The sequence below is a fragment of the Sturnira hondurensis genome, unplaced genomic scaffold, assembly GCF_014824575.4.
Source record: "Sturnira hondurensis isolate 20B ecotype Veracruz unplaced genomic scaffold, ASM1482457v3 Scaffold0017394, whole genome shotgun sequence".
NCBI lineage: Eukaryota > Metazoa > Chordata > Mammalia > Chiroptera > Phyllostomidae > Sturnira > Sturnira hondurensis.
In genome coordinates this window covers 6,310,201-6,330,126 of record NW_028090025.1, presented here as the reverse complement: position 1 = coordinate 6,330,126, position 19,926 = coordinate 6,310,201, and the positions used below count along the sequence as shown (strand labels likewise).

Here is a 19,926-nt window from a genome sequence, read left to right as displayed (position 1 = left end):
AAATTGGGTCCGTGTAGGTGTGGGGAAGCCAGGTGGGTGTGCAAAGGTCTGAGTTATTTGGTGAAACTGTGAGTTTCACCTCCAACAGCAAATGTGGGAAAATAATAACACACTCACTTGAGGGGGTGGTCCTGCAGAGTGAATGAGATAACATTTGCAAATGCCTAGTGAGGTGCCTGGTGACCATTTTTGCTGTTGTGGGACATGCTCAGTAGATACTTTTTGAGGAAATGTCAAGCCTCATCCTAACACCAGGCATGCCGGAGATCCAAGAACTGTCTGTCGGAGCTGCTCGATTCCTTCAGCCTGTGGCAGAAGACGCTCAAGGTCATTGGAGGCAAGTTCGGAACCAGCGTCCTGTCCTACTTCAACTTTCTGAGGTGGCTTTTGAAGTTCAACATTTTCTCGTTCATTGTGACCTTCAGTTTCATCATAATCCCTCAGTTTACTGTGGCCGAAGGGAACACTCTCCAGTTCACAGGACTGGAATTTTTCACTGGGGCGGTAAGTCCTCCTTTTCTCTCACCTGGAGTTCGCCTCCTTGGAAACCCAGAGACACACCTTGCTGGTCACCTTTCCAGACCCCTCACTTTTTCCTGCGAGTCAACTGATGGGGAAAGTTGGTGTTTAAATAATGTTTTTCTTCCCTCCCCAAAATAATGTAAATACATCGTGGAATTTCTGTCTCCAGGGGTAACAGTTTGTGTTGTTCAGAGTCCTCTTCTCTGAGTACAGAATATGCATGTACATGTGCCTCCTTTTCTCTTTTTTAACAAAAGATGAATTATTCATAGTACTGCCTATGATTTGCTTTCTTCACCTAATATGGTGAAGATGTTTCATGTTTGTGTTCATAGAACTAGCTTTTCTTTGTCTTTTTCTTTGTGTAAAATATAATGCTCCATTTGAAAAAATCCTACTACAGAAGAGAACAAACTAAGAGAAGTCCATTTTACCCTTCACCCCTTATCTGACCCCCTAGTTCACAGGGTATCTTTGTCCACTGTTTTTCTTCCAGGACAAGCATTGAGACATACATGGCTAGCTAGGTAGATAGATAGACAGACAGACAGACATTCTTTTAAAAAGTAAAAAGAGAGACCTGGCCAGTGTGGCTCAGTTGATTGGGTATTGTCCTGTAAACTGAAAGGTCATGAATTTGAACCCAATTGGGGCACGTAACTAAGTTGTGGGTTTGGTCCCTGGTCTGAGCATGTGTGAGAGGCAAACCAATCAATGTTTCTCTCCCTCTCTCTCTCCCACTCTTCCCTTCTCTCTAAAATCAATAAGCATGTCCTCAAGTGAGGATAAAAACATAATAAAATAAAATAATAAAAACAATAGGATATTACAAATCTTGTTTTGCAATATTTTTGCTTTACTGTGTATCTTGGATATCTTATGGGTCCACATTATTCTATTTAATAGCAACCATAAGTTATTTACTCAGCTCTTTACTGAGACACACAGCCCCTACCTTGTGTGTTCACCTTCTAGGAGAGAGTTCTGCCACTGAGAATCTGTAGACCAGGGATCGATATACTAACAGCCTGAGGGCCAAATCTGGCCAGCCATCTGTTTTTGCACAGCTTGGGAAGTAAGATTGGTTTCTATATTTTTATATGCCTGAAAAAAATCAAAGGAAGGATAACATTTAGAGAAGCCTGAAAATTATGTGAAATTCATATTTCAGTGGTCATAAATAAAGTTCTTTTGGAATGCCGCCATGCTCATTTGTTTGTGTGTCTGTGCTGCTTTTCTGCTATGTCGGCAGAGTTTTCTGCTGTTGCTTTGGCTATCATATTGGCCTGATTCTGCTGTGGAATGTTCAGGTAAGGTCCTTTCATTTGTCTTTTTTCTTCTTTTTCTGTTAAAATTTTTTCCTTGGGATAGATGCATTTAAGTGGAATCATCATGTAATTTTTGCTCATTACTATGTCTATTTTATATATTTGTTTATATGAAACATTTTATTGTGAAAAATTTCAAACATACAAAAAAATAAAAAGTAGTGTAAGCATCCAAATACACACTATGTAGATTTAAAATTGATAACATGTTACCATATTTATCTTATTTTTTTAATGATTTTTAAAGAGAGAGAAAGGGAAAGAGAGACATTGATTTGTCATTCCACTTATTTTATGTATTCATTGCTTGATTTGTCTGTGTGCCCTGACTGGAGAGTGAACACACCACCTTGGCATATCAAGATGACACTCTCACCAAAAGAGTTATCTGGCCAGAGCTTCTATCTTATCATTTTGGGAGGCATTTTACAGTAGATTACAGATATCAGCATATTTCCCTCTGAATTTCTTCAGTAAGCATCCTGCTTTTAGCCTAATTCGCTCGGTCACTGGGTCCTGGTGGTAATAGCTGGGTCCTTCTATTGTAAAGCGATACTGGTTCAAGATCCCTTTCCAACTCCGAAGGCCTAGTGATAAAATGTCTAAGTTCTCAGTGGCCTTAGATGCTGCTTTCCTGGCAAACAAAACATCTAAATGGACTGGTTCAAGCTTCTAGAAGACCAAAGAGGTCAACTGTGCTGACTGTAGGCATTCATTGTTTTCTCAAGAGACCCACCTGACCTATGGCTTATTGTCCTTCTTCAGGGTTATTTTGGTGACACAGTGATGTACTATGGCTTTTACACCAATTCAACGATCCAGCACAGGAACAGTGGGGCATTCTACAACATGCAACTGGCCTACCTCTTCACAACCGCAGCCTGTTTGATCATCTGCTTTTTCAGTTTACTGTTCAGGTAAAGTGAAGTGTCATCATTTCCTGATTCTAATCTCTTTTTAGATTTAGGAAATATCTAAGAGAGGCCAAAGTTACTCAGCACATAGTTTCTCTATAATTTGTCTGATCATTCCTTGTCCTGCAACATAAATAGGAGTTTAGACGGAGGAGAGAGGTTTTGTGTACTTAAAAAGAAATTGGTCAGTCTGAAACAAGGCTGCAATGACATAAGTAGTTGTATGGACAGAAGGACATGGACGAATAATTGTCAAATGATAATTGCCAAAGAGGAAGGGCAGATGTTCAACCTCTGAATTAATTTGCTAGGTCTGGGTGGCTTAAGCAACAGGAATTTATTTTCTCAAATTCTAGAGGCTGGAAGTCCAAGATCAAGGTGTTGGCAGTGTTGGTTTCTTCCAAGGCCTCTGTCCTTGGCTTGCAAATGGCCATCTTCTCTCTCTATGTCCTCACATGGTCTTTCCCTCTGTCCATGTCTGAGGCCTAATTTTCTCTTCATATAAGATATCGGTCATGTTGGATTAGGGTCCACCCTTAATGACATCATTTTAAATGATTTACATCTGTAAAGATCCCATATTCACATATAGTTGGTATTTGAAGTACTGGCTGTTAGACCCTCAACACATGAAATTTGGAGGAAACACAATTCAGTCCATAACAACCTCATTGCCAGCACAATAATTCAAAGTAAAATGAGATTGTTTTTTGCCCTATCAAACTGAGAAATGCTTCCTCAGCTGCTGTTACTCAGTGGTAGCACATTTTGGAAAAGGAGTGTCCGTTTTACTCAGCATTTGTTTATCCTGAGCCTGACTTCACTGAGTCTTCCTGACGTCTCAGTGATAATAACAGCTGCCTTTATTGAGTGCTTATTGCTCTGAGCACTACGTAGACTCTTGTGGTCAGCTGAATAATGCCCCTTACCTCCCAAAGATGTCCATGTTCTGATCCTCAGAACCTGTGAATATGTTGCCTTACCTGATAAAAAGAAATTTTGCAGATGTGATTGAAATAAGGATCTTAAATGGGAAGATTACTCTGGATTATTCAGGTGAGACCAATGTAATCCCAAAGTTCCTTGTCAGTGGGAGGCAGGAGGGTCAAAGGCAGAGAGAGAGTGTAAGATGTTACTCTGCTGGCTTTGAACATGGAAGAAAGGCCCACAAGCCAAGGAATGCAGGCGGCCTCTAGAAGCTGGAAAAGACAAGGCAACAGATTCTCCACTACAGCCTCCAGAAGGCATACAGCCCTGCTGACACCTTGATTTTAGATCCATTTTCTGATTTCTGATTTATAGTAAGAGAATAAATATGTGTTGTTTTAAGCCACTAAGTTTGGGGCAATTTGTTAACAGCAGCAATAGGAAACTAACACATCTCTCATAATAACTCTGTGAGGGGAGTACTGTTATTATCCCCATTACACAGATGTGGAGACCAAGGCTTAGAGCAGTTAAAATGACTACGATTCCCCAGCTGACAATTTAAGATTATAACTCAGGCCCGTCAGATCCCTAAGCCAGAGCATTTGACCATTATGTTTGTGATCACACTGTTCCAGAAGAACCTAGGGCTAACTCTTCCATGTTACCTTTCTCTGCTAAAGATAGGACTTTCTTTGGTTTTAATCCATGTACTCCCCAACGCTTATGCTAATAACCCTCAGGTATTTTGGTTTCTGATTTCCCTAGCATGGCCACGTATTTCCGGAACAACTTCATTAACCCCCACATTTACTCCAGAGGGATTACTAAACTTATCTTTTGCTGGGACTTCACCATCACTCATGAAAGAGCTGTGAAGCTGAAACAGAAGAATCTTAGCACTGAGATAAGGGTAAGGCAAGCTTGCCTTTTACAGCACCTTCCCCAGCTGGCCTTCTCTCTTCAGTATGTCTGTAACTTTTCTTAAAGTAATGATGAATTTTTCTTTTACTGCCCATGAGATTGACCTAAAAAGAAAAGAAAACACCCCCCAAATCCAGAACATCTATTCATAATGCCCAGTGCTTGTGATGGTTTAGGGAAATGGACATTTTCATATGACACAGTGGCTTAGTGATTGGTACAAGCTTACTGGAGGGCAATTTAGCAATTTATAAAATGTTAAATGCAAATAATTCTTGACCTCGTAGTTCCAGATTTAAAATTTTATCCAGTGGTTTTCAGCCCAGAACAATTTTGTCCCTCAGGGAATATATGGCAATGTCTAGAGACTTTTTGGTTTGTACCAAACTGGGGAGGGAGTGCCTTTGGCATCCATTGGGTAGAGCTAGCTAACCACCCTGCAATGCACAGGACAGCTGACATGACACAGAACTATCTGGCCTCAAACGTCAGTACAGCCAAGGTTGAGAGACCCTGGTCTGTTAAAGAAACTTATTAAAAGAAAGAGCAAGCAGAATGTATGAACTAAGGGGCTTTATCAAGAGGATTGCAGATATTAATTTCTTATTCTTCAAGAGTTGCACGACCTCAGTGTACTTCCCTTGAGAGTATTGTCCCAACCTACTAGTCCTATCTGTTCCTCTAAAAAATTTTTAAAGGCATTTGGTGCAATAATAGGGGTGCTTGCCCATTTGAGATTTTCCCACAGTGTCTCCCATAATCCACCTGCATCATGAACTTTTCTTATTTCTCACCCCTGGATCTCGGATGAATTTGTGTCTCCAGGAGTGAAGAGCTTTCACTAGGGGTGGGGAGGAGGCTGTCTGTGGGCCAACGTGACCTCCTTGTGTTTATAGGAGAACCTGTCCGAAATCCGTCAGGAGAATATCAAGTTAACGCTCAATCAGCAGCTGACCCGCTTGTCTGTCCACCTGGCAGCCTGGCTTGTCTCTACTGGAGTGGCCATTGCCTGCTGTGTAGCTGTGTATTACCTGGCTGAGAACAACTTAGAGGTAACCAGAGCGCCAGAGGCACCAGGGGCCAGAGCTCAGAGGGGAGAGTAAAGTAGACCCTGCTACCCCAAAACAGGTCCATTGGTATCAGCTAGAAACTTGCTTGAAAATGCAGGATCTTGGGTCCCTCCTGTAGCCCATGGACTAAGAATTGCATGTTAATAACAACACCCCTACATGATATGTGTGCATGACTTAGAATGAGAGAAACTCTGGGCTAGTGGAGAGGTGGGAACTTTGGCTGCAGATCTGGGACCCAGGTCTGGTTTCTTCCTTCATTGTTACATCCCTGAGGCTTCTCACAGCCCCCTAGTGTAGAACACTCACTAGGTATTATGATCTGATGGACTCTGGCAAGTGATTTAATTTTTGTGAGCCCTGGATTCCTTACCTATAAAATAGGAGTGGTCATACCTAGCTGGGTGGGTGTGTGGTCAGGACTAGAGAAAAGGTATGTGGGAGAATCTACCCAGTGCCTGGCACTGTGAGTGATGGAGGAATGTCAGTTTTGTTTTGTTGTTAAATAATATGAACTCTGAGGTTAACTCACTGTGTGGCCTGGTTGAAGTATTGTTTTTCTGTAGATATCAGCCTTTTCCTCTGGGGCTAAATGTAGACAGCTTGTTGACCTCTAGAATTGTGGTACAGCTTGTTCACTTTATTTAATTGGCTTCCCATTACCCTCAATATAAAATCTACCGTCTGTGGCATAATTGATAGATCTTTTATGATCTGGCCCCTGCCCACATCTCTAGCCTCAACACTCCACAATCACCCATATCCCACACCAGCAGCACTAAATGGTGTGTGTTCATTGTTCTCTGAACACACGTATTCATGGGAATACATGGGAAACATGTATTCCATTCTACATTCCCCTCTCACTTCCCTTCATATGGTAATCTCCTCCTTTCCCTCCTCTGGACCTCAGCATGGGTGTCTCTTCCTCAAGGAAGCCTTCTCTCACCACCACTGCCCTCACTAGGTTGAGTTAGGCGCTTCTTAACCTGCAGGCTTTCCTTGTGCTCTTGTCACACACAGCATTAAAAATACCTGTCTATGCATCTGTTTCTTCAAAAGACTGTAGGCAGACTTGGCCTGATGTGTGATACGTAGTAGGTACTCAACCAAATGGATGAATAAGTGAAGGGGAAGCCCGCAAAAATAGGGGTGTGGGATTACACGACCCTACGGACTTGCCATTAACTATATTAAGGCGTGCCCTGAAAGAGGGGAAGTTGAGTCCCTGTCCTCAGGGACCTGGCATCGCCTAGCTAAGGTGCAAGCCGTGACAGGGCAGCTGTAGGTATAAAGACTTCTGTGTTTCTTCTCCCCCAGGAGGTTTCCTCCACGCCCACCTGAATTGAAGGAGGGCAGCAGAGGAGGGGAGGAGGCAGAAGTGGCCGCATCCCCATTGTTTGAACATCTATTCTGTGACAGGCAGGAGCAGCCTTTCTCACAACTCCAGGGATCACAGTGATTGGAAACTACAATTTCATGTGAATGGTACCTGGGTTGTGTCATTTAGGAGCCAGACCTCGCCTTACTGGTCTCATTTAGTTCTTGCACATCACTGTGGGTTACGTGACAATCTCCCCATTATACAGATGGTGAAACAAAGGCTCAGTGAAGCTATTTATCTTGGCCCAGACCTTGCAGTTTATGAATAGGGGGACAGAATTTTTTACGCTGGTTCCCTGATACTGCCCCAAATTGGAGTGATGCTTCAAAACCACCCAGAGGTAGATGGAGGCAGGGTCAAGCCTGGAGCTGAAGAAGGGGGTTGTGAAACATCAGATAAATTCACCGGAGTCCTTTATTCCAAGGACATCTGGCAGAAGGGCAGCTCAGGCTTCACTCTGAGCCAAATGCCAGGCTGTTGTGTCCATGTGAAGGAAGGGGGACCCTCTCCCAACCTCACACAAAGCTGTGGCATGGGCTAGCAGGTGCTGCCCTTCCCCTAATTCAGCATCCAAGGACAGGTGAAGCCTGGCGAAAATAAACCAGGCCACACAGGAGCAGGGAGGAGATATTCCAAAGGGATGGAAACCCTCGTGCTTTATCAGTAGGCTCAAATTTTTGCTCCAACAGCCAGGAAGCATATTCTCATTTCAAGAAAGTCACAGAATGGCTCTTTGAGGTCAGGCTCCTGATTCATAAAGACCCAGGTTCAAATCCACTGCTTCCTAGCTGGATGACACTGGACAAACATCTTCACCTCTCTGAGTCTCATTTTGCCCGCCAGTTAAGTCAGAGTTAATGTGCTGGGCTGCAGTGAGGATTAATGCAGTCATGTGGGTAATGAGTGCTTGGCACAGGAGAAGTGTTCAATAAGCCGTAACTTAATAGCTCACCCCAGAGGAAGTACTTCTGGGGATTTTTCATGGGGGCAGGGGTCTTCTGAGTGAGGCAGAGAGGGGGCAGGGCACAGCTGGATTCTCTCCTCCCTCCCCTGCAGTTCCTGCAGAGCCACCAGAACCCTGGGGCGGTGCTGTTACTGCCTTTCATGGTGTCTTGCATCAACCTGGCGGTGCCTCGCTTCTACTCCGTGTTCAAGCTGGTGGAGCACTACGAGGTGCCGAGGCAGGAAGTTTACGTCCTCCTGATCCGGTAAGTGAGTCTGTCACTGCCAACGCCAGCCTCCGTTTTAAGGCTGGGAAGTGGAATGGGAGCTAGTAAGGATTTTAGTCAAGTATTGAAGTTCTGTTTTCCAGAAAGAATTTCAAGAGTAGAGTGTATTTGTATGGTATGGGTTAGTAGCCATAAAATCCAAAGAGCCCAGAGGAAATACAGGTTTTTAGTTACATCTGCCTTTTGCACAAAGTAGTGGCTTGTCTTTCCCAGTTGCTACCAGCCAGAGGATGAACATTATTCTCAGTTACAAGACTTCCAGATTGGGGAAGTTGTGCGCAGCACAAAGGCTCCTGGCTGAGGCGCTGTATGGGGATTGACATCATCCAGTGAGTCCATGAGTCAAAGTGTGAGCCCTGGTACCCACTGCACCAGTCAGGAAGAAGGGGAACACTTTTATAACTCAACCACCCAAATGAAGGCGGAGAGAGTGCTTTTGGCAATTCATTGGCTGGAGTTGGTGGCTCCCAACCTTCAGTATGCAACAGAATTACCTGGAGGGATTGCTAGGCCCCACTCCCAGGGTTTCTGATTCCATAGGTCTGAGGTGAGGCCTGAACATTTATCCTTCTAACAAGTTCACAGATGCTGCTGCTGGTCTGGGGCTCACACTTTGAGAACTACTGGTCTAGTGACACATGATTCTTGGCACACCAATCCTGAAGCCCCATTAAAACCAGAAGGTATTGATTTAAATACCTGGTTTAAGAACTAAGGCTGTGAAAGCAAATGGTGCTCAGTTTGAACCTTTGTCTTGCCCTTAACAAGCTATGTGACCTTTTGACAAGTTATTTTATCACTCTGAGCTACAGTTTCCTCACTGGTAAGGTGGGCATAAAATACTATCTACTTGATTACAGAACTGTAAAGATAAAGAGGGATTATTTAATAAAGTACTTAACACAGTGTACCATCATAGCACCCAAAAAATAGGTTACTATTATTACAGTAAGAAGTAAAATCAGATAATTCTGAGATGCATCAAATGAGGAGGTATCAGTCAGAATTAATTAGATTGTGCTGCTGCAGTCACAAACGTCTCCCCTCACCCAAATCTCAATGACTTAAAAACACAAAGGTTTATTTCTTGCTCGCGCTACAGGGCCATTGTGGATTGGCAGGGGGGCGGGGTTTGCTCATGTTAGTCATGCAGGGATCTAGGCTGAGAGAGCAGCGATCAATCACCTGGCGTGTTGCTGGTGGCCATTCCAGAGGGAAGATAGTAAGTTCTGGGGAGAGGGAGGTGTCTCACTGGCCTTTAAATGCTCCAGCTTAGCAGTGATGCAAAGTGACACGCATCACTTTTGCTCACAACTCATTTGCCAGAACTAGCTCTATGGCCCACTCAACCACAGGGGAGCAGGAATTTCCTTCCTACCACGTGCTGAAGAGGGACTATTGGCAAACACACTAATGACTGCCACAGACAATAATGGCAGTTGTTTCCTCTTCTGTTTTTCAGAAACATCATTTTGAAAATATCAATCATTGGCATTCTGTGTTACTATTGGCTCAACATTGTGGCCCTGGCAGGTGAACAGGTGAGATTCCCATGCTGTTTTGCCTTAACTTTGGTTTCTTAGCCTTTGGCCACCAGGGAGGAAGTGAATTTCTCAAGAGTTTCTGCTCTTGATATTAGAGCAAATATCATTATTCTGTCTGTCCATTCATTTATCCATTTCCCCATCCATTCATCCAGCCAGCCAGGCAGCCATCCCCACACCCACCCATTCTTGAGCTGTGCACCCAAAACTTCCCTCTCCTCATTCAGCCAAATCTAAACGCTCTCGCTCAGTCCATTAGCTCATATCACTTCCTACAGAGATAACTGCCAGTTTCATAAACTGACCAATTCAACCTTCTAGTCTGTGCTAGCTTGCTACACCTCTAAGCCACTTTCTTAGTTAAGTAAGAAATATCAGATAAAACAGGTTAAGGACAGGTTAAGAAATATCAGATAAAACAGGTTAAGGACACAGTCCTGCAAGACTAACCCCACCCCTTAACCTGTTTCTTAATTGATTAACTTAGTTAATCAATATCAATTGATTTTTCATAAGGTTAATAAGCAAAAGTAGTGGAGACATTATTAGCCATTGACGACGCCTGCTCTCCTGAAGAAACTGATTCTCTTCTGCTGAGAAATGGGATCCAGAGGGCCCAGGAAAGAGATGAAAAGCATTGAAAGGAGATAGAATGAGAAGGGAAAGTTTGGATGCAAGGGGAGGACAAGACCTCACGGAGGAAGAAGTGCCATAGAAAAAGAATAAACACCCTGAAAACAAACTAAGCCTAATGATGCATTTCTGCCAAGAAAGGGTCTGCTTGTCTGGGTATTCGAGAACTCCGTCAGAAAGAACCACCAGCCATGCCTGAGATCAGGGTGCCAGGAACAGACAAAAAGTGAGGGGAGGCAACAGCCCCTCCCCATAGCCTGACTCCTGTTTGCCTTCCAGTGTTGGGAAACCCTCATTGGCCAGGAAATCTACAGGCTCCTCCTGATGGATTTTGTGTTCTCTTTAGCTGATTCCTTCCTGGGGGAGTTCCTGAGGAGGTAAATATTTGTCTGTCTTGAGTAATTAGTACCGAGGGTTGTAACTGGATCCATTGTCTTGATTGAGCAGGAAGTATGGGTCCCTGATGTTCTTTAACAGTGCATTGTTCTAAATCTACCTATTGGCCTTTGGAATATTGTTTTCTTCTGAGTCAAATGAAGTTTCACCTTGACCTGACAGTCCTGTTGTCAAAGTCCTTTTGGTTCAGTTGGTCTTTTCTAACCTTCTCTTTTTATAAAAGCAAATGTTCCAGAATAAAACCAAAACTGAGAGCCATTTGAGATCTTATTCACCATAGATCATTTTAATATTCTAGTGTATATTCATCCAGGTTTTTCTATGTACGTACTGCTTTGTGTGTGGACTATGTAATTGTCAAAGACAAAAATGGGGTCACACTGTGAAGTCGTTGTGCAGTTTGCTTTTTATTAATCCAATCGCAATCCTTTGGCACTTTTCCGTGCCAGTACATATAGATTTATCTCATGATTCATTTAACTGAATTTAGCTAATGTACTATTTTTAGTTTAGAACCCAGGTGTAGAGAATTGAGCCAGTGTCATCATTAGCCCACCTGTAGTCTTCTTTTGTTCATTCATTCATTTTTTTATGATATGTGAGCATCTCATTCCTTATCAACATTTACATATTTCTGCAAGCTGCCGCAGTGATAAGATGGCATGACACAATGCTGATGTGTTGTGTCATGGGTAGGTTGAATGACAAAATCTCTCACTCTGTCTGCCCAAACTCACTTATTCCGGCCTCTCTCTGGGGCGTGGACATAAAGGTGGGAAATTGGGGTGGGTGGTGACAGCAATTTTTTTTGGCAACTCTTCTATGGGCAGAAAAAACTGGTCTCATGTTTTCTCAGAGTAAGTGGGGAACTTGTTTTCTCCCCTGTGGATTTGGAAACAGAAAAAAACCACCATTAATTGGATAGCAGTAACCCCCCCCCCCCAAATTGAAAAATTTTCAGTTTATTTGGTTTGGAGAGACTGAGTTTATTTAGTCATAAAAAAGACTTAAGAAGCTAACAGTTGTGTAAATAATAGGTGGGAAAACAAATAATAAGGTAACAAAGAGTATTAAAGACCATTTTAGCTATGTCTCCCAGCCCCAACTGTATGCATTGTGTCAATACCATTTCCCCTCAATTCTCTCAATTTTTGTTTAAAAACATGCTTTACACTCGGAACTTCTCAAAAATTTGCAAGAGAACTTATGACTTTATTCCAAACTGGTGAGGGTCTCCTTTATTGATTGTGGGGAATCTTTTCAAGTAAGAAGTTGAGGGTTTGGATGCTAAACTCGGTATGTTTTCACAGAATCGTTGGGATGCAGTTTATCACAAGTCTTAGCTTACAGGAGTTTGACATTGCCAGGAACGTCCTGGAGCTGATCTATGCACAAACTCTGGTGTGGTAAGTCGAGAATCTTCTGGTTCCTGATTGACTGTGGACGCAGAATTCAGTGGCAAGTCCCAGAATCTGTCGTTTTTAAAGCTGCGTGGGCTACTCCAGATCCAGCCAGTCGGAGAACCATGAGTTTATGTCCCCTTTCCTTTACGAGAACCCAAGGCAAGGATCACAGTAGAGCAGGAACCCCAACCTGGAGGCCCCCAGGCCACATCTAGACTGCAAGTGTGTTTTGCTTGCCTCACAGTCCTTTTCCTAAAAATTTGAATTGACCACCAATATTTAAAAATCTGGATGCCTAACTTTTAAAGGCCTAACTTTTCTCCCAAAAAAGGAGAGCTCTAGACCATCTCCCATTCTGCTAACAGTTGGCTGGGTCTTCAGCTGGGCTAATGCCTCCAGTTTGTCATAGTCCCCACCTAGAACTATTATCTTTCCAACATAGATTTGCCATTTCTTGTTGCCCTTATGGTAGAAGATTTTACTTTTCAATGATGTTTCAACAGAAGAAAAGCAGGAGGGCTGTCTATTTCTTACACCTGGCCTGCTTCACTCACTGATGTAATACCTGATGGGGCCAGTGTGGCCTTTGGGGTTTTTGACCTGTTTTGGTAGCTCTGCATGTGCCTGTGTGTGTGCCCATATGCCTGTGTATGGAGACTAGCCAGATAGTTGCATCAAAGTTTTGACAAGCTCACCTAGAAACTCAAAGCAATAACCAGTCACTATTTTTATTTATTTTAACATCACATAATTAAGGCCAAAATTCTGTGTGGTATAGTATGGTCCCAGATTCTGTCTGCTGAGGCTTTGCTAATTTGAAAGTAGGGGATTTGGAGTTAGGAGCGATCTTGCCCTGAATTAGTTTATTAGGCTGCATAGCAAAGAAACTGGGATTCTGGGGCTGGCTCTGCTCCTCACTGAGGTCACTGAGCTTCTCTGAGCCTCAGTATCTTCATCTGTAAAATGCACGTAATAATAACTGTCTTTGAATTGTGTCGAGGATTAAGTCAGATGATACATGAAAACTGCTTTGCAATCTTCAGTATGCCATATAACTGTAAAGTGTTTTATTTTCTGACTCTTTAAAGTTGCTCTGAGTGATTTAGCTGTCTGCAAGAAACTCACTAATATCAATGAATTTATTTTTAAAGGTCATGAGGACTCTTTCTTTGAGTGGTTCAGGTGATACATTTGCACACGGCCAGGTTACCCCATTGTGTCAACTAAGCAGATGCCTTTGGAGCAAATTACTTAAACCCTCTCTAAACAGTTTTCTAATCTGCTAATGGGTGAGGTAATAGTACCTACTTCACAGGTTTAGGTGAAGAACTGGAACTAAGTGCTTAGTGAGTACCTGACTCAGACGTGTTTTGTAAGTGGGGGAAAAGTTACAATCAGAGATGGCCATTGTTACTTCTGGGCCTTTAAGGTTTTTGTTAGTAAGTCACGAATAAGCACAATTGAAAACACATATCTGTTTCTTTCTTGGTGGCAATTATAGATTTAACCTCTGTGGGTTTAGGAGAATATAGTCTGTGGTGATGGGCTTTAAAAGAATATAATAGAATAACAGAAATTGAGTGATGTTAGGGATGATGGTAGGAACAAGATGAGGAAAGTGTCTGCCAACCACAGACTTTTGTACACCAGCCTGCCTATTATTGGTATGTCTGCACATCACCTGCACTGTTTTTTACTTAATATTATTTTGAAAAATCTTTGCTATTTTAGCTTAAACACAGTTTCAAGAAGTCTTTATTTTACAGTTATAAATAGAAAGCCAGTGTCATCTGACAGAAATTGCAAGTAACTTGACAACTAAAATCAGTCTCATCACAAGTAGTCATTAAATTCTAGCTAAATGCTGCTCTCCCCTGGCTCTCTTAGTCTACAGCCTGCTCCTTCTTTCAGCAAAATGGGAGATTGGCAAGTGTTAGGAGTCCAAGAAATTCTAGCGCCAAACCAAGCTCTTCTTTTGAGCTCAGGAGCACCGAGAGTTGAAGAGGGAGTGCCTTCTCATTTGTAACTCGATGCAGGTCTATGTCTACCCCTGCAGACCTTCTGGAATGCGTGGGGTGGGGTGGGGAGGGAACGTGTTCCGCGTTTGGAACACCTAGGTTACATAGGGCTTGTCGATGGACTTCTGGTGGTTTAATGGCTGTGTGGGTGGGGTTCTCTCCAATATCTCTTTTCCAGAGCTGGGAGGAGAGTAGATGCGGATACTGGGAATGGTGTGAATTTTCCTGGTTTGCAGGGGTGGAGGCAGTCTCCCTCTGTATTAGTTCATTAGGCTGTCATAACAAAGAAACACAGACCAGAGGGCATAAACAATCCAAATTTATTTTCTCACAGTTGTGGAGGCTAGAAGCCCAAGCTCAAGGTGTCTGCAGGGTTGGTTTCTTCTGAGGCCAGCAGACTATCTTTGCCCTGTGTATTCACAACGTCTTCCCTCCGTGTACCTGTGTCCTAATCTCTTCTTTTAGGGGATTAGATTAGTACCCACCCTAGTGACCTCATTTTACTTTAATCACCTCTTGAAAGGCCCTATCTCCAAATACAGTCCCATCCTGAAGTATTGCAGTTAGAGCTTGAATATATGAATTTCTGAGGGACACGGTACAGTCCCTAACACCCTTTCCCCTTCCCTCCACACCCCATACTGCCCCACTCCCTGTGTCTCCTCTGATCGCTGACACTCACCCTCTCTTCCTCGTAGGATTGGAACCTTCTTCTGCCCTCTGCTGCCCTTTATCCAAATGATTACTCTTTTCATCATGTTTTACGTCAAAAATGTGAGTCAGTCTGAAGTTGGAACTGTACAGCTTGTCTCAGTCATATGTGACCCTGTAGTGGTTGGAATTGGGTGAGGGAGTGTGGTTAGGGGGGCTGGGAAGGGTATCAGGAAACCCGTGTCTTGCTGGGGACCCTGTGCCTGCTCACAGGTGGTGGGTGGGTACTTGTTTCTCTCCAGATCAGCCTGATGATGAATTTCCAGCCTCCAAGCAAAGCCTGGCGGGCCTCACAGATGATGACCTTCTTCATCTTCTTGCTCTTCTTCCCATCCTTCACTGGGGTCCTGTGCACCCTGGCCATCACCATCTGGAGGTAGGATATAGCCGCCTTAGGATGAGGCCTTAGAGCTGGGGTGGGTGAGTGCTTTAAAATGGGTATTTTATTATTAGTCAGGTGTGGTGAGGCTAGCAAATCAGGAGATAACTGCCCCTGAAAAGATAATTTTTTATGCTCACAGATTCCCCCCAAAAGGGGGGGGTGCCACACCACAAAGGGTGGGGGAGCACATGGGAAGACACCATTGTAATTCTGGAGGCAGAAGGAGCAATGGGAAAGGTGGGCAGAGCCTTCATTGTGGTTTCCATGAGAAGGAACAGGCCAGGCAGGATAAGCAGGTTTAGGACTGGCTAGTATGAATAATTTCAGCAGGCTCTGGGGCACTAGAGCTGTCTGGAGTTGCAGGGTACCTGGCCCTCCGGCCATTATGGCAGGATAATAGCCGCCCAAGGTGTGCAAGCTTGAGGAGCTGCGGGGGGTGGGGGTGGGGGGGTGAGAGGTGGGCTCTGGATTGGTTGGCTTGCATATGGAAGACTTGCTTTGTAGGCTAGCCCTGGGGATGGCAGTCTCTCCAGGGTCAGTAAGGCCCCAGATGCCAAAACATCAGTAAAAAGACATGCTTAATACAGTATTTTAACCCAAAGTTCCCCTTGCTAGCCAACAGACACTAGGAAGGGAATATGTCTGAGTTAGGTGCCCACCATTGTGCCTGGCACAGCTTCCTCGCTTTCCCCAGAATGGGGAAAAGATAGTTCCTCCCCCTGGAGAACAGAACTGCATCTAAATAAACTGAAAGGCCCTGTCTGACCAGGCTGTCTCCTGCTTCTCCAACTCGATGCCCATTGGCTTCATCCTCCTCTGGTGCCACAGCTCTCCCTCCCTTACTGGGACTCTGAGAGCCCCTCTCCACATAAAGCAGGGTCCTCTGTTTGAAGAGCTCTCCCCATTCATTCCCTTTGCTTGGGAGCCTTCTTCCCACCCTCTGGCTCTTGGCTCAAAATTCATCTCCGAGATCTGACCTTCCTGACCATCCTTGTCTCTGTCAGTTCCACCTCTTCTTTCTCTCAGATGAGTTTTTTTCTTCATTCCATAGTTCACAGTCAGAAATGCCTTTGTTTGAATCTTTATTTAACTGTTTACTCATTGGTTACCCATCTTCCCCACTAGAATATAAATTTGAGAGGGCAGGTACCATGCCTGTCTTGTTGACTAAGGATTCTCTGGGCTTAGTATCTAGTACAGTGCCTGGTATGAATGCAATAAACCTAGAATGAATGAATGAATGAATGAATGAATGAGGGAATAAACAAACAAACAAAGAAGTTAATTTTTAGGATACCTGTGGAACTGGAACCATTGGCAATTTAAGTAGGGCAGGCTACTCTATTTTGTCTCTTCCTAACAAGTTCCTTATTGTCCTCTAGTTTCTGCTTGTTCATAACAACTAACTGCACGTGGCTATCATTGCCACAATTTCAGGGTCCATAGATTGCAGGGGCGCTTCTTCATATTTCTTGGTTCAAGTTCCCAATAAGGAGAATCTGGTTGTCCCAGTTCATTTCTTTGAGCTAAGGTACCACAGAGGCTGCTGCCTGGTCTTTGGATTGACTGCCGTCGGATCAGGTAACGCTCCTGTCCGAGAGCTGGTCCTCAGAAGTCATGAGTATAAAATAGTCATGAGTATAAAATGGACCAGCCGAGGCTGGGAGAAGGAGAGTTTCCTTTGGAATGAGGGTGTGGGCAGAGCAGGCAAGGATTGCTGGTTTCAGAGTCCAGTAGGGACCCCCTGATTGTACAACAAACTAGACCAGAGTCAAACCCTGGAGATATTTTTCTGTTCCTTGTTTTACCAGATTGAAACCATCAGCTGATTGTGGCCCATTTCGAGGTCTGCCCTTCTTCATTCACTCCATTTATAGCTGGATCGACACCCTGAGTAAAAGGCCTGGCTACCTGTGGGTGGTTTGGATCTACCAGAACCTCATCGGCAGTGTGCACTTCTTTTTCATCCTCACCCTTATTGTATTGTAAGTGGGGCACCTTGGGAAACACTCGGTCAGCTGTGTGGACAGCCAGAGGGGTGTTTGGTAGTAAAGCAAAGGGCGACAGGAGACCTCAGAGTTTGGGATGAGTCTGGCTCTGCCCTTGAGTTTTTAAAACATATAATTCATATTTTCCTACCTTAGGATTTTTTTTGCCTGTTTTATGAAGAAAGCAATACCTGTTCTGTCCCTCTTAAGAGATAAACATGAAAATAAAATGAAAAAAATGGGTATGAGAATGCTTAGGATAATTATATGTGTGATTCTTTTGGAGACTGTGACATTAAAATGGGTTGGTCATTACTGATACATAGGATAGTGTATTTTCATTTTCGAATAGAAAAAGATGAATTTCTGACTTCTTGTGAGAAAACTGGATTTGCCAAGACTGTGCCTGTTTCCCTGCATGAACACTTGGGTGGCTGTCCCTCTTTGGAAGCCCAGCCCTGCTGGTATCTGAGATTGCAGTTCCTCACGTAGAGGGACGCTGGCTCTCAGTCAGGCCCTCCTTCCCCAACACTGTGTTACCACTGGCCTCTTTAAAATGAGAGTCTTCCCAGCGTCTTGCTCCTTCAAACTTCTCATACACTGGGGAGCTTGTTAGAAATGCAGAATCTCAGGCCCTATCTCAGACTTACAGAATCAGTATCTCCATTTTAACAAATTCCCAGGAACTTTGTATCGCACTGAAGTTTGAATAGAACTGCCCAGATTCGTGAATGCTGGTGCACATTAGAGTCATGTATTTTAAACATTACTGATTGGCCCCATGCCCAGAAAAGCTCAACGGATCGATCTGAGGAGGAGCCATGGCATGAGTCCTTTTACTACCTCTCAGGTGATTCCATGTGCAGAATGGTGAGAAGTGTTGCTATAATGTATTCAGCCTATAACACAATCTGGCTAAAAAGTTGAATCTGGACCTACCCAGGGCTCTAAATCTCACCACCAGTTTACAGGAAATAAAAAATGCAAAGAAGCATGCCAAAAGAAAACATGTCCCTTTCAGGGACACAGTTGGGCCAAAATCCATTTTCAAGCAAATATTACAGTTTCTTTACACCCAGTTATAATCCAGAGCCTGCCAAACCCTGGCAAGTGTGTCTGCCATTCTTTCCTTTCTTCTCTTCCAGAATCATCACCTACCTTTACTGGCAGATCACAGAGGGAAGGAAGATTATGATCAGACTGCTCCACGAACAGATCATTAATGTAAGTTCAGGTGGACCCCTCTGTCAGCCTTCCTCCTTTCTAACATTTTATAATGGAAATTCTCACACATATTCCAAAACACAATTAGTACAATGAATCCCACCTGCCTACCACCCACCCCTGCAACCATCAACAACTGTATACTCTCTTGATGTCTAGCCACTACCCCTTCACTGCAAATCGCTGGATTATTTTAAAGAAAACCCTAGACTTTATGCCATTTTATCTATAAAAACTTGTATATGCCTAAGATATACAGGCCTTTAAAAAACATAACCATAACACCAATCATCACACCCCAAAGAATTACCATTACTACCCTAACTATCATTTAATATCCAGTCAATGGTCAGATTTCCTCAATGGCCCCATTAAGTGTCTTTTTTATGGTAGGGCTGTTCAAAGCAGGCTCTGAAAAAGTGCCACGTGTTGCATTTGGCTGGTATGTCTTTTATGTGTCTTTCAATCTATAACTGCCCTCTTCTCCTCTCTTCTTGTATCATTTGTTGTGGAAGAAGCCAGGCCAATGCCTTGTTATAGTTCCTACATTCTGGATATATCTGATTTTCAACCCTGTGGTGACGTTTGGCATGTTCCTTTTCACTTTCTATTTCCTGTAAACTGGTGATGAGATTTGGAGACCTGAGTAGATCCAGATTCCACTTTTTAGCCAGAATACTTCATAGATGAAGCTATGCACTTTGTATGGCATTTGAGATATAAAACGTGATTTTTTTAAAAAAAGATTTTATTATTTATTTTTAGGGAGGGGGGAGAGAGGAAAAAAGATGGGGAGAGAGACTTCGATGTAAGAGAGAAACAATCGATTCGCTGCCTCTCCGACCCACCCCAACTGGGGACCAAACCCTCAGTTGAACCTGTGACATTTTGCTTTGTGAAATGACTTCCAACAAACTAAGCCACACCGGTCAGGTCTAAAATGTGGTTGTCCTTTTGGTGTGATGTTGAGAGTGATCAGTGGGCCTGTGCTTTGTCAGCCGGACCCATCATCCATCCTAAAGCTCCCCATCTGCCTTTCTCTCTAATGGACTTTGCCACCTACGATGCCCATTGCCTAAAGATCGATGTATTTCACTGGGGATTACAAAATAGCGGTACTCTAATTCTAGACTCTCTCCTGCATTGCTTAGCTGGGATTCTTCTATAAAAGAAGAATTTTTACTCACCAGTGACTTGATTACCGTGAAATAAAGTTCATACAGGAAAGGCAAAGTCAATGTATGGTTTTCCCTTTATTTCCTAGTTTTCAAAATGCCTACTGTATTAGTTTCCTGGGGTGCCATAAAGATTACCACAGACTTAGCAGCT

The 19,926-nt window shown here is 43.5% G+C and overlaps 1 protein-coding gene across 1 annotated transcript in view; it reads left to right on the top strand.

The window, feature by feature from the left end:
• TMC5 (transmembrane channel like 5) overlaps window positions 1-19,926 on the top strand; it is a 67,203-nt gene that overhangs the window by 42,309 nt on the left and 4,968 nt on the right. The window contains exons 7-18 of the mRNA XM_037067646.1: window positions 256-504; window positions 2,616-2,767; window positions 4,460-4,604; window positions 5,512-5,667; window positions 8,126-8,277; window positions 9,761-9,839; window positions 10,755-10,852; window positions 12,182-12,277; window positions 14,991-15,066; window positions 15,246-15,379; window positions 17,197-17,370; window positions 18,519-18,597. Of these exons, the coding sequence (XP_036923541.1) occupies window positions 256-504; window positions 2,616-2,767; window positions 4,460-4,604; window positions 5,512-5,667; window positions 8,126-8,277; window positions 9,761-9,839; window positions 10,755-10,852; window positions 12,182-12,277; window positions 14,991-15,066; window positions 15,246-15,379; window positions 17,197-17,370; window positions 18,519-18,597 (1,590 nt within the window). The remainder of the gene's footprint in view (window positions 1-255; window positions 505-2,615; window positions 2,768-4,459; window positions 4,605-5,511; window positions 5,668-8,125; window positions 8,278-9,760; window positions 9,840-10,754; window positions 10,853-12,181; window positions 12,278-14,990; window positions 15,067-15,245; window positions 15,380-17,196; window positions 17,371-18,518; window positions 18,598-19,926) is intronic.